At 38.7% G+C, this 19,685-nt stretch overlaps 1 protein-coding gene across 19 annotated transcripts in view; it reads right to left on the bottom strand.

Annotated features, from left to right (window-relative positions):
- DST (dystonin) overlaps positions 1–19,685 on the bottom strand; it is a 502,757-nt gene that overhangs the window by 27,061 nt on the left and 456,011 nt on the right. For all 19 annotated transcript variants that reach the window (XM_082347108.1, XM_082347103.1, XM_082347107.1 and 16 more), the window contains 9 exons: positions 18,921–19,094; positions 18,457–18,612; positions 12,179–12,376; positions 11,706–11,834; positions 8,921–9,091; positions 7,925–8,080; positions 7,515–7,721; positions 4,018–4,137; positions 1,202–1,371 (listed from right to left, as the gene is read on the bottom strand). In XM_082347108.1, the coding sequence (XP_082203234.1) occupies positions 1,202–1,371; positions 4,018–4,137; positions 7,515–7,721; positions 7,925–8,080; positions 8,921–9,091; positions 11,706–11,834; positions 12,179–12,376; positions 18,457–18,612; positions 18,921–19,094 (1,481 nt within the window). The remainder of the gene's footprint in view (positions 1–1,201; positions 1,372–4,017; positions 4,138–7,514; positions 7,722–7,924; positions 8,081–8,920; positions 9,092–11,705; positions 11,835–12,178; positions 12,377–18,456; positions 18,613–18,920; positions 19,095–19,685) is intronic.

The following is a 19,685-nucleotide window of genomic DNA, read 5'->3' as shown; positions in this document are numbered from 1 at the left end:
AAAGCAGTATATTGGGACTCACTTCTGTTTCTCTGCTTTCCTTAGAAAATAACAAACTTCTCTCCAATTTTCTTTTCATTGCTTAAATCCATGGCACCTGTTCCAGGAAAATTCCCTCACCATCACCTCACGGGCCCTTTAGTTTCTTCATAAAAATATGCCTTTTCAATTAAATTGTGTTTTAAAGTATCATGCAGTAAGTTTGACCTTTGGGGTGTACAGGTCTATGGATTTTAAAACATGTATATGTTCGTGTAACATCACCACAGTCAAGATCCAGAACAGTCTAGCAACCCCATATCTCCCTCAGGCTGGCTCTTCCTGGCACAGTCTGCCTCCAGACTGACACCTGCCACTCATGGATCTGTTCATCACTGTGACTTTCTGTCTTTTCAAGAATGCCATATAAATTGTCATGAAATCATTTATAGGACATTGTAAAAAGTATGTAACCTTTTGAGAGAAGATTTTAATGATTTTGAAAAACTAACACTGAAAAACTTACTATGAAGTTCCCTAGAATGGAATATGATATTCTATTCAATCTGGATACTGACAGAAGTAACGAGACCAAGGATCGATGAAAAATTTGGAAACATGTATAAGATATGTGAACTCTTCAACTACTATTTTAACTTTCTTAGCTACTTTAAAATTTTTTAAAATTTTTGGGTCTTCATGGTTGAAGTGTAATGAGGAGGAGGGAGACTGGGAAGGGGTGGGTGGGGTCAGGCTGGTAGGACCCTGCTCGCCACAGTGACGGGGCCTGTATCCTAATCCACAACCAAGAGTTAGTCCCTAAAGGGTATGAAGCGGGGTTGGGAGGGGGTGGGGGGATGACAACATCCCACTTATACTTTAAGAAGACAGGCCTGCTGGTGATGTGGAAATGGGACTGAGGAGGACCATGGCAGACCTGGGGACCAGTCCAAAGGCAGGCGCTGTAGTTGCATGTGAGATGCGGGAGGCTTGGAGAAGGATGTCGCTTTTGAATGAACTGAGCACTTAAACGTAAATAATACTGGACAGCAAAGCCTCTCGGGGGAGGCACTGTGTGCGCGGGGCATCGAGGATGAGCAGACATTCTCCAGGCAAAGGAGGTGTGTATTCAAGGTTCCAAACCCTGCCTGCAGAGCGCCAGGACCGGGACAGCTGCCAGGGGTCCAGCAAGGTGAGTGAGCGGCTGTCAGGAGCATCTCACCTCTCCACCGACTTCCCACAGATCGTGTCCCACTTGTCTCTGAGCTCACTCAGCATGTCGTCCAGCTTCAGGTTGTCGTCAGCCAGGGAGGTCTTCTCCTTCAGAGAACGCCCAGTCCTGTTGGTGGTGTCGTAGACAGAATGCTTGGCTCCGAGGGATTTCTGAAACTCCTGTACATCCAACAAGAGAACAGCATGCATTTCTACTTGGGACTGATACACAAATAGGTAAGAGACAGTGAAAGAGGCATCCCTCTTAAATAAATGGAGACATTAGCCATCATCAAGTCACAAGGTGTAGTGCGTACTCAACAGGGAACACACCAGGGTAGAGAAGAACCTTTAAACTTTCAAATGGAAGGGTTAACTTTTTGCAGAAGCCAAGCACCTACTATTACCAAGAACCTATTATTATTAAGAGCACCTACTATTATCAAACAAAACAATTTCAAAGCAAAACAAATCATGAATCTCTTGTAGACATAAACTACAAACAGTATAAATAGTTATGGTAAAGTGGAATTGCTAATAAACTATTGAGAGACCCACGAGCCCAGAGAGGAAAATGTAGCTAATACTCTATGAGTAAGTATGGGTCCAGTCTGGACACAGAATGACCCAGTAATGTATAAACTTACCACAGTTGTTTTTTATTGTCAAAAAGATTTTCTGTCACACATTTTGGATTCTCACTGTAATGTTACATGTATTTTATCTGTGAGCCAGGATAAAGGGAAAAGAACCATAGCTCTGGTTCTGTGTTTGGACCCACTCATTCTAGGCATACCTGGGGAGGCCACGTCCCTCCTCTTCACAACCACAACGCCCTACCCAAGTCTCCAAAGGTCTATAGATAACTTTCCACTACCAAACAGCTACATGGCTAATAGGACACCTGTATTTTTCAGCTTTTACAGTGTTAGTGAACCCTTCATGTTTGTGTGTGTATATATGCATGTGGGGGAGGGATGAATTCTAATCTTTCTATATAACTCAGTTATAAGCTTTCATAGAGCAGGGGTATTATCTCTGTAGGACCCTTATTATCATCTTGCACTTTGTGGGTGTTTGTAAATATTTAATAGAAAGAGTAAGACAACTGCTATTGAATACATAATCTCAGTGATGAGAAGAAAAAAGGTCAACTTCATGGGAAGCTTAAAAGCTCATAAAATATCAAGGAAACACAAACATGGAGATTCTCAATCCTGGTAGCACATTAGAATCACCCCAGGCAGTAAAATGCTATGCAAATGTAATTTCCCAAATAACCTCAAGGTTACAATTACCTAATAAATTGTATTGCCTTAAAAATGTTACACACTTGAAGTGTTTCACTAATACCACACTATTTATATCTTTTATAATAGGAGGCAACTACATCTGGGAATTTTTTGGCAATAAATCCCATCACAATACGTCACAATTTCTGTAGTCTGTTTTCTGTAATTATTATTTTTTTCATGTTTTTCGAACGCTAGCTTCAGAATCATGGTATTGACACAGATTTTCTTACACAAATGTTACAGCTGAATACAGGATAGAGTCAAACTTTTTAAAGACAAAAAGTATCCAAACGATGAACAGAAAAGACTTCTTTTAAGACTGGCTTAACGTACCCTGTTATCTCAGAGAAATGGTGACTGGCGACAGGTCTCACTAGGAAAAAGAAATCTAATAGGGTTCTTCACACATTCTTATTTCCAGGATTCTCTACCTTAAATATGCAGTATGCTTTCATCAGACTGCGTAACACAACGTCTATGCTCAAGTTCAAACAAGGCATTCTATTTTGAGAAGGAGGGGAGGGGAAAGGGTGCTGATCACCGTCTCTGGGCTGCCAGTGCGACGCGGCAGCTCCCAGGCAGAGGGGCCATCAGGACAAGCCACTCGTAAGCCCTCATCCAGCCAAAGAAAGGACCTCAGCATGTTCCCCCATCATCCTAGGATCCTGACTCCTGCAGCTGGTCAGGCCCACGGACGGAAGCAACCAGCCTGGATGAACACGAGGGCTAGAATTTTCTGATGATGACAAAACTTGTATCACTCAATCTTTTCCAGCATTTTAAAAGCTATCATGTTTCAAGCCAATGATTTATATGTAGATGCCTAAGATTGTAAAATGGTTTGCAGAGACGGTCTCCTTTTACCCACATCCTCACCCTGAGGGCTGATGATCACTTTACAAACAGAATAATAGAAAGACCCAAATTCAAGAGAGTTGGGGAGGATGGGGGGAGGGATTTTCTTTGAATGGCATGAGGTAGGAATATAAAAGGCAGAAAACATAAAACACAGTGTTTCCATATCTTCTTGTCTACACAAGGAAGCCAGTGACTATGTGTCTTTGAGGGGAGGGGTGGAATTTCACGCACATACACAGTAATACCAATTTAGGAAGTGGCAACCAATTTTCCCCACTGCACTGTATGTAGGAATATATATGGCAAAATCTACGTTCCTTTTAGTACATAATTATGTTCTGCATGGCATTTGGTCTATGAAAGAAATTACAAGACAAGGCAGTTGTGATAAACCGAAGTGCCAATGTTCGGCCTCTAGAAATCCTTTATGTGCTTTAGACTGTGGAAGACTTCCAGTTTTAATTCTGTGTGTTTTCTTTTAACAATTAACCCTGGAATCATAATGGAATGATCACTTGACCAATGTAAAGGGCAATTGGTTTTAAATTTAATACAGGTCCACGTTGGACAGCCTTTTTCTCCAGTGATGAATAAATACACAATCAGGTAGGAATTTAAAAGTGACCCTGAGATATACAACGACACAATGTGCTTTTCTTAACTGCAGACCCACCTTATGCTGTGCCAGTTGTGCTTTGATTTTGTCTGGGTCGTTGGCAATTTCCAGTTCAGAATCCAAAGACTTCTCTGACTCTTCCAGCCATTCCATAAGCTTACTCCAAGCTTCATGGAACTGTAAAAGAAATTCACATCTTTGTCCAGAAAATTTTCAGGCATATTCACTAGATTTGAAGTCTAGTACATTTCTAAATAGAAATTGATATTAATGGAAATGTTAACAATTATACATTCAAAATTCTCCCTGAAGAAGAACAAGAAAGAATATTTTCATCAGCAGATTACAAAATGTCTTGTTGACGCTCAGCTTTTGTGGTCATGCCCCATGGTCAGTTTGTTGTAACTCATTCAAACATGTCAGCTTTAACAAAAATAGAAGTGAGCCTAGAAGCAGTTAGGGAGCATCAGGCAGAACGTGCCACCCTTTCTTTTGTTTAATAAATAATGTAAGCGTAGACTGGCATGCTTTATATTATCCCACAGGTCTCTTACATTGCTTTTCATTTTTTTTCATTTGGCTTTCTGTCTGTTGTTCTGATTGGAATCTAAAATACAACACAAATGAACTTATCTACAAAACAGAAACAGACTCACAGACATAGAGAACAGACTTGTGGTTGCCAAGGGGGAGGGAGCGTAGGGGAGGGATGGAGTGGGAGTTTGGGATTAACAGATGCGAACTAGTATATATAGGACGGATAAACAACAAGGTCCTACTGTATAGCACAGGGACCTATATTCAATATCCTGTGATAAACCATAATGGAAAAAAAACATGAAAAAGGATAGATGTATAACTGAATCACTTTGCTATATAGCAGAAATTAAACACAACATTGTAAATCAACTATACGTCAATAAAATTAAAAAAATAATAATGTAAGCTTCCACTGTTGTCTCTTGACAGATCTGGATTTACTTCTAAGGTGGTGTTTAGTTCTTATGCTAAGAAAGAGGTACAAAAAAGGGAGAAGGGAAAGGATAAAGTTTGTAAATTCATTTTAACAAAAAGAGGGCATTACGTTCCTATTTAATGCGAAGACAGTTCAACATCTTTCTTGCTGCTATACAAATCCTCACATCAATGCCTGAGCCTCACATACTGGTTTTATACTTAAGAGCACCCACAATACTCGAGTTCTAACAAAACAGAATTCTCTTTCGCGTCTACAACCTTGAACTATTCTGGTGCTATATATACTTGATTTCAGCTGTGGTCTCTTTTCTGCTTATCATAAAGAAATAGTAGGTACTATTTTTGGATACCAAACTGGGAAATTATTTATAAATTATTTCTTCCAAGGAACTAAAGGGAACAGATACATGACAAAAACCTAAGTAATCAAAATAAAGTCTGTTTTATATCAAAGAACATTAATAGTGAAATAACAAAAAGACATTTGATACTAAGCACAGTAAGAGCACAGAATCACAAAGCTGCAAAGGCCCTCTGGAGACCGTCTTGTTAGAGACCTGCTCTCCCCACACGTCCCTCCCACAAATCTAATCAACTTAGACATGAAAACAGGGAGGCCAGAATAGGCACATAAATTGCCCAAGTCAGAGAACTACAGCCAAGATCTGAGCCAAAACCTGAGGTATTAGAACAAATAAATAAATAAACAGCTAGTGATGCCAGCTTGTCTTTTTTTTTGGCATGCAGGATCTTAGTTCCCCGACCAGGGATCAAACCCGTGCCCCCTGCAGTGGAAGCATGGAGTCCTGACCCCTGGACCGTCAGGGAAGTCCCTGTCAGCTTGTCTTTCTACAGACAGTACAGCCTATAACAAATGGATGGTAAGTACAATGGTACAAACGCACAGGTTCTGAGGCTGGTCCTGCTCTCAAAACTATTTAGAAGCCGTACAAATAGCAGAAATGCCATCCATTTGCACCGAGAACAGTGGAGAATCCTTATCAATTAAATTCAACAGACTGAGAAAATAACATTGACTCGATAGAGAAAGGAGGAAGAGGGTGGCTGACTGGCTACTGGCATCCATGAGACTTGAGTAAATCAGATGCTCATAACTCAGAATGCCTCCACTACAGACGACAGGGCTGCACATACGGTGAGAAAACGTCAGGCTTGGCATGAGGACTGTCTTAAAAAAACATTCGAGACCGATTCTATTCTAAGGACTCATTTATTACATGGGACATACCATACCTCCCCCTCAAAAAGGGACACGTGGCCTGTAATCCAATCACAGCGCAATGTGTCATTTCTCCAGCCTTTAAACATTTTATGCTGGACAGCTTTAAATGCTGGAACACTGGACTCCCAGGTCATCGTCTGCATCGCCCAGCCGAGCCTAGCTCCCCAAATGACGGCGCCCAACAGCAATGCCGGACAAATGTAATGGAATGGGGCAGAAAGAGTCATTATAAAATTCACCCTCAATATTATTACACAAAGTTCCTAGTAAAAATCAAAGATATATGCCAAGCAAGGTGGGTGCATCTTCCTCTTCCCTGGAGTACAGAGATGCATAACTGCACTTCTCTGTGTTTAGTCTAGAACAGAATATGAATAACAGATGAATGAAGGAAGGAAGGAAGGAAGTTCCATGTGAGATTCCCTAGGTTAAAAAAAGCAGCCCCCCACAGTGGTTGAGAATCTGCCTGCCAATGCAGGGGACACGGGTTCGAGCCCTGGTCCGGGAGGATCCCACATGCTGCGGAGCAGCTAGGCCCGTGAGCCACAACTACTGAGCCTGCGCGTCTGGAGCCCGTGCTCCGCAACAAGAGAGGCTGCGACAGTGAGAGGCCCGTGCACCGCGATGAGGAGTGGCCCCCGCTCGCCGCAACTAGAGAAAGCCCTCGCACAGAAACGAAGACCCAACACAGCCCTAAATAAATAAATAAATAAATAAATTTATTTAAAAAAAAAAAAAAAAAAAAAAAAGCAGACCCCCAAGATTCAAACAGTTAGTTTAAAGGTGGGATGAAGCTGTATCCAAATATTAGAAAAGAAAGGAAGCCCTGCCAACAAGTGTACGGATTTGGAGAAGTGAAGAGAAACAACCAGCTCAGACCCAGAGTATGCCTTCAGAAAGCTGTCTGGGGGCTACACGTGAGAAAGTCTGGTTTTGGAACTAAACACAAGTAGCAATATAATAAAGCAGAATGCCTCACTCTAAGTATGAGAGTGGAGGTTGAAAGGACAAGGAAAACCAACCAACCCAACAACAAAACTGTGGAGCCCTTTTTTTGGGCCCCAATGATAAGGCCCATCTGTGATATCAAGATATGATCAGTCCTTCCAAGGCTGGTCCCCAGGGCCTGGAGTTGCTGCCAGGTCAGAAAGTGATGTCATCGTCCAAACTGAGGCCATGGCCTTTTTAGGAAATAAACACCTTGGCTTCATGCCATGACTGTTACACAAAACACAGCCTGCCATAAAAGCACTTTAATAACATAACGTGCATTTAATAACATAACATAGACCTGATTCATTGCCAAGTTCAGAGGATCTTTATAAAGGTTTACCTGCTTGGCCCTCTTCCTTGCATCGTCCAAAGATCTTCCTCTTTCTACTAAGCGCTGGACCACTTTCTCCCAGCGGCTCTGTACACTGATAAGCAGATTCTTAATGAGAACGACATCTTGTTTCTGACTGAAATACTTCAGGTGGGTTCCAGTTTTGTCCAGCTCTATGATCTGCTCCCGGTGAGAATTTACTTCATTGGCAAAGACCTTTCCCAAAAAAAAGGGAGGTGGGTACAATCAGAAACAAAGGAAAAACGGATCTATCTTGAAAATACTTCCGGGATCATAAGCTGGTTTCAAAGGACAAAAGAAAGTGTTCAAACTACCAAATTTATGCTTTTGCTATTAAAACAGCCTGATGTCTAAAAAGGTCTGAGAAGGGACTGCTGTCCATCCGGGATGCAGCTTACCTTGTGTTCATCAATTTGAAACAAGACGGTGTCCAAGATAAGGCTTGGCCGGGAAGCCACGTTTAGGGTCTGCTCCGCCTGGGTGAGCCAGTTGATGAAGTCCTGGAGGGAACTGTGGAATTCCATTGCCAAGGTGAGGGCCTCTTCCAGTTTAACCTGCAAAGACAGATTATTTAGTATTTCATGGTATTCAAGGTTTCCCGCCTCCCCCCTGCCCGCCCCAACAAGTTTAACCACTCTCTGGCAGATTTCCTTCCCATCCATACTTTATTTATGCATAGTCTGTATCCCCCAAACAGTTTTTGAATACTGGCTAACCAAGCCCCTTCAAGTTTAGTGAGAAGCATCTCACTGCAGCTAAAACAACTTTAATATACACTAAAATTGTGGTTTGGGGACAATTAACCACAGAATTACTAAACAGAATCTAGAAAAAGAAAATTTGACATGCATACAATTCATTCTGGGGGTCAAAATACTATGAAATATATATACATTATGCTCTGTCAGCAAGGGCGTATAATCTAGTATTCCTAGCCTATCATTTTTATAGCATTAAATAGTAAGATTTTTAATGCCCCCTCATGGATTTTTGTTATGTAAGTGCTTATTATATATACAATCATCTCATTTTCTTGGTCTCCCTCCCTCCTCACCCCTGCCTTACATACAGCCTGCCTTTTGCTTAATAAGTGTGATTAGAATTACTTAACCACCCAGAATTCAAGTGGTTCACAGATTTAAACTATACCTAGTTAACACTTGATCTATGATATACCTTTATCTATGTCTGAATAGATTCCTTCAACTATGTTCTCCTGCGTTAAGACAGAATACTATTTTCAGCTGAGCCCATGAAATGTCCAAACGTATACAAAGAAAATTTAAACATGAATCATTAGATGTTCCACTGACAATTCTACTCGGAGTTAAGGTAAGACCCATGAAATGAAACAATGAAAACATTCATGCTATGATATCCATCAAGGCACATACTTTCCTTTCATTGAGTTTGGTTTCCACCGATTCCCATTTTTCTTTCAAGTTATTTATGTCTTGGTCAATATTTGTCTCTGCAGATTTGGGGCATCTTGCAAGCATCTGCTGGCCTTTCTGCATCAGACTCTTATATGTTTCTTCTTTAACATCAAAGGCAGCACAGATTTCCTAAATGGAGATATTCACCCCCCCCCCCAAGTTATATCATTTTTAAGAGAACAAAATCTCAGAGCTCTTTTTCCGTGTCATCAATCCCAAGCCCCTTATTATATACTCAACTCCGTCCAGCACACAGAATAACCCTGACACATTCAAACTTTCCACTATACTGAAAGAACACCTAAACCTATAGCCACACTCTGCCTACCCAGAAATCTTAGAAATGGTGCTATTGTTATCAATCCACCCCACACGTGAAGCAGTAATGTTAAATGTTATCAAGAAAGGTTTCAATGTACAGTAACCAATCAGCTCTGTGACCTTGGGCAAGTAACGTAACTTCCCTGAGCCTCGATTTCCTTCTCTGTAAAATGGGTTCTCTAAGTCGCTCCTAGGAACACAATACAACGACTGTAATATTGGTTTTTTGGTATAATTTAATTCTATGCTCAGAAGACATACAGTGGATGGAAGGTCAAGACCCAGTACAGTAAGATATTTAAGTTGATGACGCAGACTTTGGAATCACAGTAGCCAAATTTGTGGTCCTATGAATATTCTTCTCACTTATAACATTTGTAAAGCTTTCAACTAGAATGCAGTGTGTATCTTCTATAGAGAATATAAAAATACTGCTTAAACAAATTTAGAATTTAAGATAAATGAAACACCAGTTACACTCACGTCAAAAGTAAGACCAGTTCTATTCCATTGATTCAATTATAATGTGAGTCAAATCATAGCTCCCACTGAAAAATTACATACTATCTAACATTTCCAACTTTTTAATTTTTAAAATTGAGATACAATCCATAAAAATCAGCATTTTAAAGTCTAGAATTCAGTGTTTTTAGTATATTCATAAGGCTGTGCAACCATCACTACTAATTCTAGAACATTTTTATTGCCTCAAAACTTTGTAATTTCTTAAACCTTAAAAAAACCCTCTCTAAATATATTTACAATATCACCCACTGAAAGCTTTAATCAAAGCAAAGCTTCTAAATACAGCTAAATCTCAGGAAACAGTAACACTCTAAGTTTTCTAGTTTCCTTCATGTCTAACAGAACCAAATCCAAAGAACATGACTAAAACAGTATTACAAGTATCAGTAACTCTTCAGAATTTCTTAAATCATGGAATTCTATAATCTGGCAAATGATATCAGCAAACATCCTACCCAAACCAAATATGCTGATAAGTAATATTTTTCTAAAATAAAATATTCTAAAGATAAGCTCTGTGCTTTCCAACTTTTTACTTATATTCTTCTAAATTACCATTTAAAAATATTTGTTTATTAGAGAACCACCTCACTCATGTTTGTTCAAGAATTCATTAAACTTATACTTAATGGACTGTAATAGCTATGCAAGTACTTCTAGGAAAGTAAGGAGGTATCTGGAAGACAGCCAGATTTTATGGAAAAGACAAGTGCTCCCAAGTTATTTAGTCAATTACTTTTTCAGTGAACAAATGGGTCCCTTGTGGCACCAAGAAAACAACATATTAACAACAAGAAAACCACATACACAATGATTTTCTAAAAGAAGGAATAGAGATTCTAGAAAATTCTCTACTGGATTAATAGGATTTATTTTAACTGCTCATAGCAATTGTGAAACGAATAAGATGTTACTTCTGTTGTATTTCTTCACTCCACCTACAAGATGGTCACTTCCTCTCCAAATCATCAAATTCAAAATTATTCCCAACAAGTGCAGTTTTATTAGTAAGATCTTACAACAACACTAGGCATGACTAAAGAGTACAGACTTTCACGTACAATGGCCCATTTCTTTTGCCAAATCCCTAAGTACTTCTACTTTTATTTCCTAAGAAGCATTCAACATTGGAAAAAGACTGTTTTCTCTTAGAACTTTTAGAGCTAAATTATGATGGGACATGAATAGGAAATGTCAATAGGTCAAATGTAGTCTAAATTTAATTTCTCAGCCCATACTGCTAGGAAAGAAAGCCAGAGTCTCAAGTTTCATTATTTTTCCTCCTCATCTTTAAGAGTTGACAGCGCTACAGACTCTGGGCGGGAACAGCCCGCAGGCATGATGTGATGCTCCAGCTTAGACAATTAAACAGAAGCCCCCTCTTGTCCAAACCTGGTGGGTGTGAGGTTGAAGATACGGCCCCATCACCATTAAAAGGAGCAAATACGTAACTTTGTTTTCACAGAACAAGAATATATTTCCCAGCCTTCCATGAAACTGGGTGGGAATCTCATGCTCACAGCAGTAATTTTTAAGTCCATTCTGATTCCTTTAGGGATTTTTCTTTCCACTCAAGGAGCCACAGTTTATAATTTACCCAATGTTATATTACTATCCATACAAGTTTATCATTTTATGGGGGAAGGTTTGCTTCTAAAAAATGCCTAGACTGCTAAAACCTCTTTTCATACACTGACACACTAAACTTTAAAATAAAGAATAGGTTCTGACTTTAAAAATGTAATCAACAGTGTTTCTAGCACTTACATATAGAGATTTCTGCTGCAAAACTGGATATCCTTTAAACCTTCTCCCACAGTTTGTTGATCACCAGGGCCTACACAAAATGGTCAGTTTCTTAATCTGAGGCTAGAGCTGTAGGAAATAATATAGTTACCATGTGGGCATTAAGCTGTTCCCTGGCTGTTTCCGGTAAACCTCCCAGAGGCTTGGATGCTAACAGATGGCGCTCCGTGTCTGTCAGCCACTGTTGCAAATCCTCGATTTCACCGTGGAACCCTTTAGCCTGGAGTGAGACAGAGGTTCAAGTTTGGGCCCCAGATATGGTCACTTTGAAGCCAAAAATGAAACTTAAACAATCCCAGCCTGCTAAGCCTCTCCATGCATTTTGAACAAGGGCAGGGGCCTCTGGACCACTTGCTTTTCTTCAGCAGGAGAACCAGCAATAAAACTATCATGCTAAGAACTGGAGAGCTGTGTTCTTCTCAGCTCTGTCCTTTAGCCCACTTATTTTTACTCTTCTCCTTGAAGTATAAAAACTAAACAGGGGTGTGAAAACCAATAAAAGAATGCCATGCCATCTTGGTCTTGAAGGCACCAGAAAGTTTCAGGATTTATTCTCTCATTCACCTGGCGCAAGGCACCATCCAGCTGCTGCTTCCTTTGTTCTGTTTTTTCCAAAACATTTTGCCAGCGTTGATTCAAAACCTCTAGCTTGTTCTGAAGGTTGCTCGCTTCTTCTCCGGCACTTGATTCGATTAGATCATTTCCTGCTTTATTCACGGCTTCCACGGTGGACTGATGGGCTAATACATCATTTTGGAGCACCTGAAAATATTCAGATAACACTTAATATGTTCGCTAGTTTGTAACATGCTAGCATCGCTTCTAATGCAATTCTTTTATTTCCTGGTTATGAAACGTTCTGAAGCTAAAACATATACATAGAATTTTAATACTAATGAACTTTTTAAAATGGTGAACTTCCTTTCCCTTAACTTTGCAGCTTTATTGGGTATCTCTTCAATCTACCAACATCCCCTGAAATGATTATGTTGAGAACATTGCTAGTTCTTCCCATTAGAAGAGTTTTGCAATTGGTGACATTAAGTATATAGAGATTATAGTTAAAAGGCTCTAAAAATATTCATTCGATTCAAGCTCACTTTAATTGAACTTAATTTTCATGTCTTGAGTAAACAATTTCAAAGATATATATTGCTATATGTTCAAATATAAAATTAATACATTGCCATGTTTTACAATTAGCACTCTTAAAAAGGAAACATGAGAGATTACTACAAGCAACTATATGCCAATAAAATGGACAACCTGGAAGAAATGGACAAATTTTTAGAAATACACAACTTTCTGAGACTGAACCAGGAAGAAACAGAAAATATGAACAGACCATTCACAAGCACTGAAATTGAAACTGTGATTAAAAATCTTCCAACAAACAAAAGCCCAGGACCAGATGGCTTCACAGGTGAATTCTATCAAACATTTAGAGAAGAGCTAACACCTATCCTTCTCAAACTCTTCCAAAATACAGCAGAGGGAGGAACACTCCCAAACTCATTCTACGAGGTCACCATCACCCTGATACCAAAACCAGACAAAGATGTCACAAAGAAAGAAAACTACAGGCCAATATCACTGATGAACATAGATGCAAAAATCCTCAACAAAATACTGACAAACAGAATCCAACAGCACATTAAAAGGATCATACACCATGATCAAGTGGGGTTTATCCCAGGAATGCAAGGATTCTTCAATATATGCAAATCAATCAACGTGATACACCATATTAACAAGTTGAAGGAGAAAAACCATATGATCATCTCAATAGATGCAGAGAAAGCTTTTGACAAAATTCAACACCCATTTATAATAAAAACCCTCAGGAAAGTAGGCATAGAGGGAACTTACCTCAACATAATAAAGGCCATATATGACAAACCCACAGCCAACATCGTCCTCAATGGTGAAAAACTGGAACCATTTCCACTAAGATCAGGAACAAGACAAGGTTGCCCACTCTCACCACTATTATTCAACATAGTTTTGGAAGTTTTAGCCACAGCAATCAGAGAAAAAAAAGAAATAAAAGGAATCCAAATAAGAAAAGAAGAAGTAAAGCTGTCACTGTTTGCAGATGACATGATACTATACACAGAGAATCCTAAAGATGCTACCAGAAAATTACTAGAGCTAATCAATGAATTTGGTAAAGTAGCAGGATACAAAATTAATGCACAGAAATCTCTTGCATTCCTATACACTAAAGATGAAAAATCTGAAAGTGAAATTAAGAAAACACTCCCATTTACCATTGCAACGAAAAGAATAAAATATCTAGGAATAAACCTACCTAAGGAGACAAAAGACCTGTATGCAGAAAATTATAAGACACTGATGAAAGAAATTAAAGATGATACAAATAGATGGAGAGATATACCATGTTCTTGGATTGGAAGAATCAACATTGTGAAAATGACTATACTACCCAAAGCAAGCTACAGATTCAATGCAATCCCTATCAAACTACCACTGGCATTTTTCACAGAACAAGAATAAAAAATTTCACAATTTGTATGGAAACACAAAAGACCTCGAATAGCCAAAGCAATCTTGAGAAAGAAAAACGGAGCTGGAGGAATCAGGCTCCCTGACTTCAGACTATACTACAAAGCTACAGTAATCAAGACAGTATGGTACTGGCACAAAAAGATAAATATAGATCAATGGAACAGGATAGAAAGCCCAGAGATAAACCCACGCACATATGGTCACCTTATCTTTGATAAAGGAGGAAAGAATATACAGTGGAGAAAAGACAGTCTCTTCAATAAATGGTGCTGGAAAACCTGGACAGCTACATGTAAAAGAATGAAATTAGAACACTCCCTAACACCATACACAAAAATAAACTCAAAATGGACTAAAGACCTAAATGTAAGGCCAGACACTATCAAACTCTTAGAGGAAAACACAGGCAGAACACTCCATGACATAAATCACAGCAAGATCCTTTTTGACCCACGTCCTACAGAAATGGAAATTGAAAACAAAAATAAACAAATGGGACCTAATGAAACTTAAAAGCTTTTGCACAGCAAAGGAAACCATAAACAAGACGAAAAGACAACCCTCAGAATGGGAGAAAATATTTGCAAATGAAACAACTGACAAAGGATTAACCTCCAAAATATATAAGCAGCTCATGCAGCTCAATATCAAAAAAACAAATAACCCAATCCAAAAATGGGCAGAAGACCTAAATAGACATCTCTCCAAAGAAGATATACATACTGCCAACAAACACATGAAAGAATGCTCAACATCATTAATCACTAGAGAAATGCAAATCAAAACTACAATGAGATATCATCTCACACCGGTCAAAACGGCCATCATCAAAAAATCTTCAAACAATAAATGCTGGAGAGGGTGTGGAGAAAAGGGAACCCTCTTGCACTGTTGGTGGGAATGTAAATTGATACAGCCACTATGGAAAACAGTATGGAGGTTCCTTAAAAAACTAAAAATAGAACTACCTACCATATGACCCAGCAATCCCACTACTGGGCATATACCCTGAAAAAACCATAATTCAAAAAGAGTCATGTACCACAATATTCACTGCAGCTCTATTTACAATGGCCAGGACATGGAAGCAACCTAAGAGTCCATCAACAGATGAATGGATAAAGAAGATGTGGCACACATATACAATGGAATACTACTCAGTCATGTAAAGAAAAAAATTGAGTTATTTGTAGTGAGGTGGATGGACCTAGAATCTGTCATACAGAGTGAAGTAAGTCAGAAAGAGAAAAACAAATACCATACGCTAACACACATATATGGAATCTAAAAAAAAAAAAAAAGTGGTCATGAAGAACCTAGGGGCAAGACGGGAATAAAGGTGCAGACCTACTAGAGAATGGACTTGAGGATATGGGGAGGGGGAAGGGTAAGCTGGGACAAAGTGAGAAAGTGAGAGAGTGGCATGGACATATATACACTACGAAACGTAAATAGCTAGCTAGTGGGAAGCAGCCGCATAGCACAGGGAGATCACCTCGGTGCTTTGTGACTACCTAGAGGGGTGGGATAGGGAGGGTGGGAGGGAGGGAGACACAAGACGGAAGAGATATGGGGATATATGTATATGTATAACTGATTCACTTTGTTATAAAGCAGAAACTAACACACCATTGTAAAGCAATTATACTCCAATAAAGATGTAAAAAAAAAAAAAAAGGAAACAAATGATCACAGAATACTCTTTTATCGTCTCTGGTTTTAAGGGTGCTAGAATTAACTGCTAGGGTGACAGGAACGAACCCCAGGAGGCCCTAACATTAAAGGGAAAGAGATTTCACCATTTACTGGGGAATACGTGAGTCCAGCATTCCACGATTTAGCTGTTCTCTTACTAGAAAATACGATATGAAATGCCTATGACAGATCCCAGTAAATAATGCCTTCTTATTCTATTATCCAGTGGGAATGTAAGAATAGATTAATAACACTTAAATGCACTAACATGGGGCAAGAGTGGTAAGTGCAAAAAGCAACTGCAGGCTAAAAAAATCAATTTCTTATACTGAAAAGAATTACCTCAAAGAACAAATACAACTTAGTAATAGTTTCCTTTCAAGAAGACTGCTATGCTTTTGGAAACCAGAAGAAACCTTCCTCAATTGTTGGTAAAAGTCTGTGATAACCCTTCCCCCTACACTCAGACTCGGGTTGGCAACAGGAGAGAAGAGGAGTGTCATCTGTCGTCCTGGGAGGGACAACCCACATCTGGGAAACCCAGACCAGAAGGATTTCAGCCGAGGGCACGAACCGTCCATGATCACTGTTCCTCTGACTCCATCCACTTGTGTTCTGGGGCATCTGGTGAGGGAGGGTTTTTCAAAAGCTATAAAATCAACTGAGTAAGGAGTGATCTTTATAAGAAGCAGGTACTTGGATATGTTATCGTAGGAACCACTTTCAAAAGGTAAGAGTTAAATATTTTCACAGTCAAAACATAAGAGATAATTCTATAAAATTCGTTCTTATAAATGGTCAGAGCCCTGCTACATAAGCCACGGCCTAGGAGCCAGAGAAGAAGGCGGGACAGGGATGGGAATCTCCCCTCCCTTCCTCCAGCAATTGTGCTGGCAATTCTGAGTCCTTGAACTTTGACCTTCAGAAATGGAAGCAGAGCAGGGAGTGAAGGATTGGGAGTTTGGGGTCAGCAGATGCCAACTAGTATATATGGAGGGTGGATAAACAACAAGGTCCTACTCTATACCACAGGGAACTATATTCAATATCCTGTGATAAAATATAACGGAAAAGAATATATATGTATAACTGAATCACTTTGCTGTACAGCGGAAATTAACACAACATTGTAAATCAACTATACTTCAATAAAATTTTTAAAAAAAGAAAGAAATGGAAGGAGAAAAGATCCCTGACTAAAGGAAACCAAAGGTCCCTAACTCATCTCCGCCAAAATAACTGGACCAGGCTGCCGCATGCTCCCACCTCTACCATCTTCTACAAAGTTCCTGTCACTGATGTATGTGACTTTTAGGACAATGGCTGAGTTTATGAAAATGTAAATGCTATAAACTCACACTATGAGAATAAACATTTTGGTTACATGCAGAGTCAGTCTGACTGGTCATTACTGCTCTTAGCAAAGGTATAATATAGATATTAAATATAATAGATATATTAAATATTATATTTAATATTATTAAATATTAAGTAATAGATATTAAATATTAATGATGCAAAATAAGTCCTAGTTGCTTAATCAGATATGGCTGGGCAATGATTATAAATACAGATAGAAAGAGGTAAAAAAGGAAGAAAAATTTAAATTAGGGAACAATTACTGTGGGGAAACACATGAAGGAAGAAGAACTAAAGCAAGAATAATAAAAAATATCATGATCTTAAAGTGCTATAAATCCCTTATTTTAAAATGTTGTTAATATGTAAAATAATCAAATGTTTCTATATGATAATCAAGGAAAACTTATTTAAGATTAGGATTAAGGACCTAACTTTAAGTAAGATACCACTATAATGTGAATGTTAAAAGTTCTATGAAAGCCTGCTGAATGTCAGGATAAACTCTACTGGGCATAATATTCTATTCACTAAGCCTCGTTGACTTAAGACAGGGAATTTTCTGTTAATAATCATCAACCAAGTGCCACAAAGATGACAACAATATGAAACTATTTTACATATATCTCAAGATAAAAATTTTCCACTTATAAGCTTTCAATCAAGTACATGACATGTAAAAACTCTTCTAAACATAATAAATAGTTTAAAAAACTACCTCAGAAAGAAAAGGACTAAGACACAAAAAGCCAGTGAAAAGTAAGAGAAAGAAACAGAAGGACAAACCCCAACATGATGAGAGATGTACAGACAGACAGAAATATATGACAAGCCAAAAAGCAGCAAGGGAGAGACGCATGGAGGGAAGGGTGACCAGAGGAAACACACACGGAGCCGGCAGGACAACTGTGACTTGTCAGGCTGCCCCCAACAGCTTTTAAAACTATGTTACTTTCATCCAAGCACAGGTATAATCAGAAATTTAAAACTCCAGTGTTGGTCATGCAGCCCTCCTAAAATTTAGCCAGAAATTCCCCATTCTTGCTATTTTTGACAATAACTGCCTTGACCGATGAGAAAAACATTTTGATTATCACCTTTTAAGGAGTGCGTTGTAAGTAGTTCAACCTTATGTTGCCGATGTCAAATAGCAACGTGGGTTAAAACCATAAATGCCTAAAAAAGCAGCAGACCAGAAACATCTGGTGACACTAGAAGTGCAGAGAGAAGAAGGAGAGGATGCAGGAACAGCTACGTACATGATGCTTGGCGAGTTCAATTTCAATGGCCTTGGGGTCTCCTCCGACAGGCTTCTGTTCGCTGAGCAAGCCCTCGGTGTGCGTGAGCCACGCCAGCAACTCGTCCAGCGCGTGCTGGAACTGCCCCAGTGCTAACAGAGCGCCCTCCAGCTTGTGCTGCAGACAGAGAGGACAGGAAGACAATCAATCCACGAGTCTGATAGGATGGATGACCCACATTTATAAAACAAGAGTGAACTGTTCAATTGCTTCATGCTGCATAAGTCTTTAAGCAAATCCAATGAAGCCCAATCATCATATCCTCGTATATTTTAAGTTGGAAACTTTGTGGTTAAAAAAAACAGCATGTGAGAAGCAGGAAATAAGAGAATTTAGGGGCTTCTGAAGTTTATGTCCAGGATCCCCTAATTTTACTTTTTAATAGTTATTTTACATTATTATATGAACCTGAAATTGGTATTTACCTGTCTGTTGATGATCCTCTCATCCAGACTGTCCCATATCAATTTCAGCTCCGTCAGTGGGTCCAGAACAGTGTGTTTATCACTTTCTTCTGTTACTTTCTTTAGCAGGAGCTCTGCCTGATGGTTCAGTCTCTCCATTTCTATCTGTTGTTGATACGCTTCTGACTTAAATTGCTATTTTTTAAAAAAAAGAGGCATACACGGAAAATTTGTTATACATCAGTAACGATTTTTTTATTTTTTTGGAATTTTTGAATTTTATTTTATTTATATTTTTATACAGCAGGTTCTCTTCAGTAACTTTAAACAAACAAAAATTCTACAGGTTAGATCTTTGTTCTAATCCACACTTTTTATTGGGGTGGAGTGAAGACGAATAAAATCTAACACAGGGTTTACTGATGAAAAAACTGTAGATAAAAAATGATGAAAAGAAATCTTTTCTCACACCTGAAACTAGCACAACATCGTAAATCAACTATATTCCAGTATAAAATAAAAATTAAATTAAAAAAAAGAAATCTTTTCTCTTTATTCAACGTTTTCTGATGGAACGATTTTTTATTTATAATTTTGCTATTTCATTTCTGTTCTCTACAATAAAGAACTAACAAATTTCAAGGATGAACTTCTTCCAGTGTCTAATTATACATACTCAATAAATGAGTTCTGAAATTATAGGAAAGAAGAAAACAAAATATATATTGACATATATGAAACCCAGAAAAAAAAATCTCTAAGAAACTCACATTAATATTTCCTGCT

The sequence above is a fragment of the Balaenoptera borealis genome (assembly GCF_965194805.1).
Source record: "Balaenoptera borealis genome assembly, chromosome: 12".
NCBI classification, from domain to species: Eukaryota; Metazoa; Chordata; class Mammalia; order Artiodactyla; family Balaenopteridae; genus Balaenoptera; species Balaenoptera borealis.
Note: the sequence above shows the minus strand (reverse complement) of the source record. Positions and strands in the feature narration are given on the sequence as shown.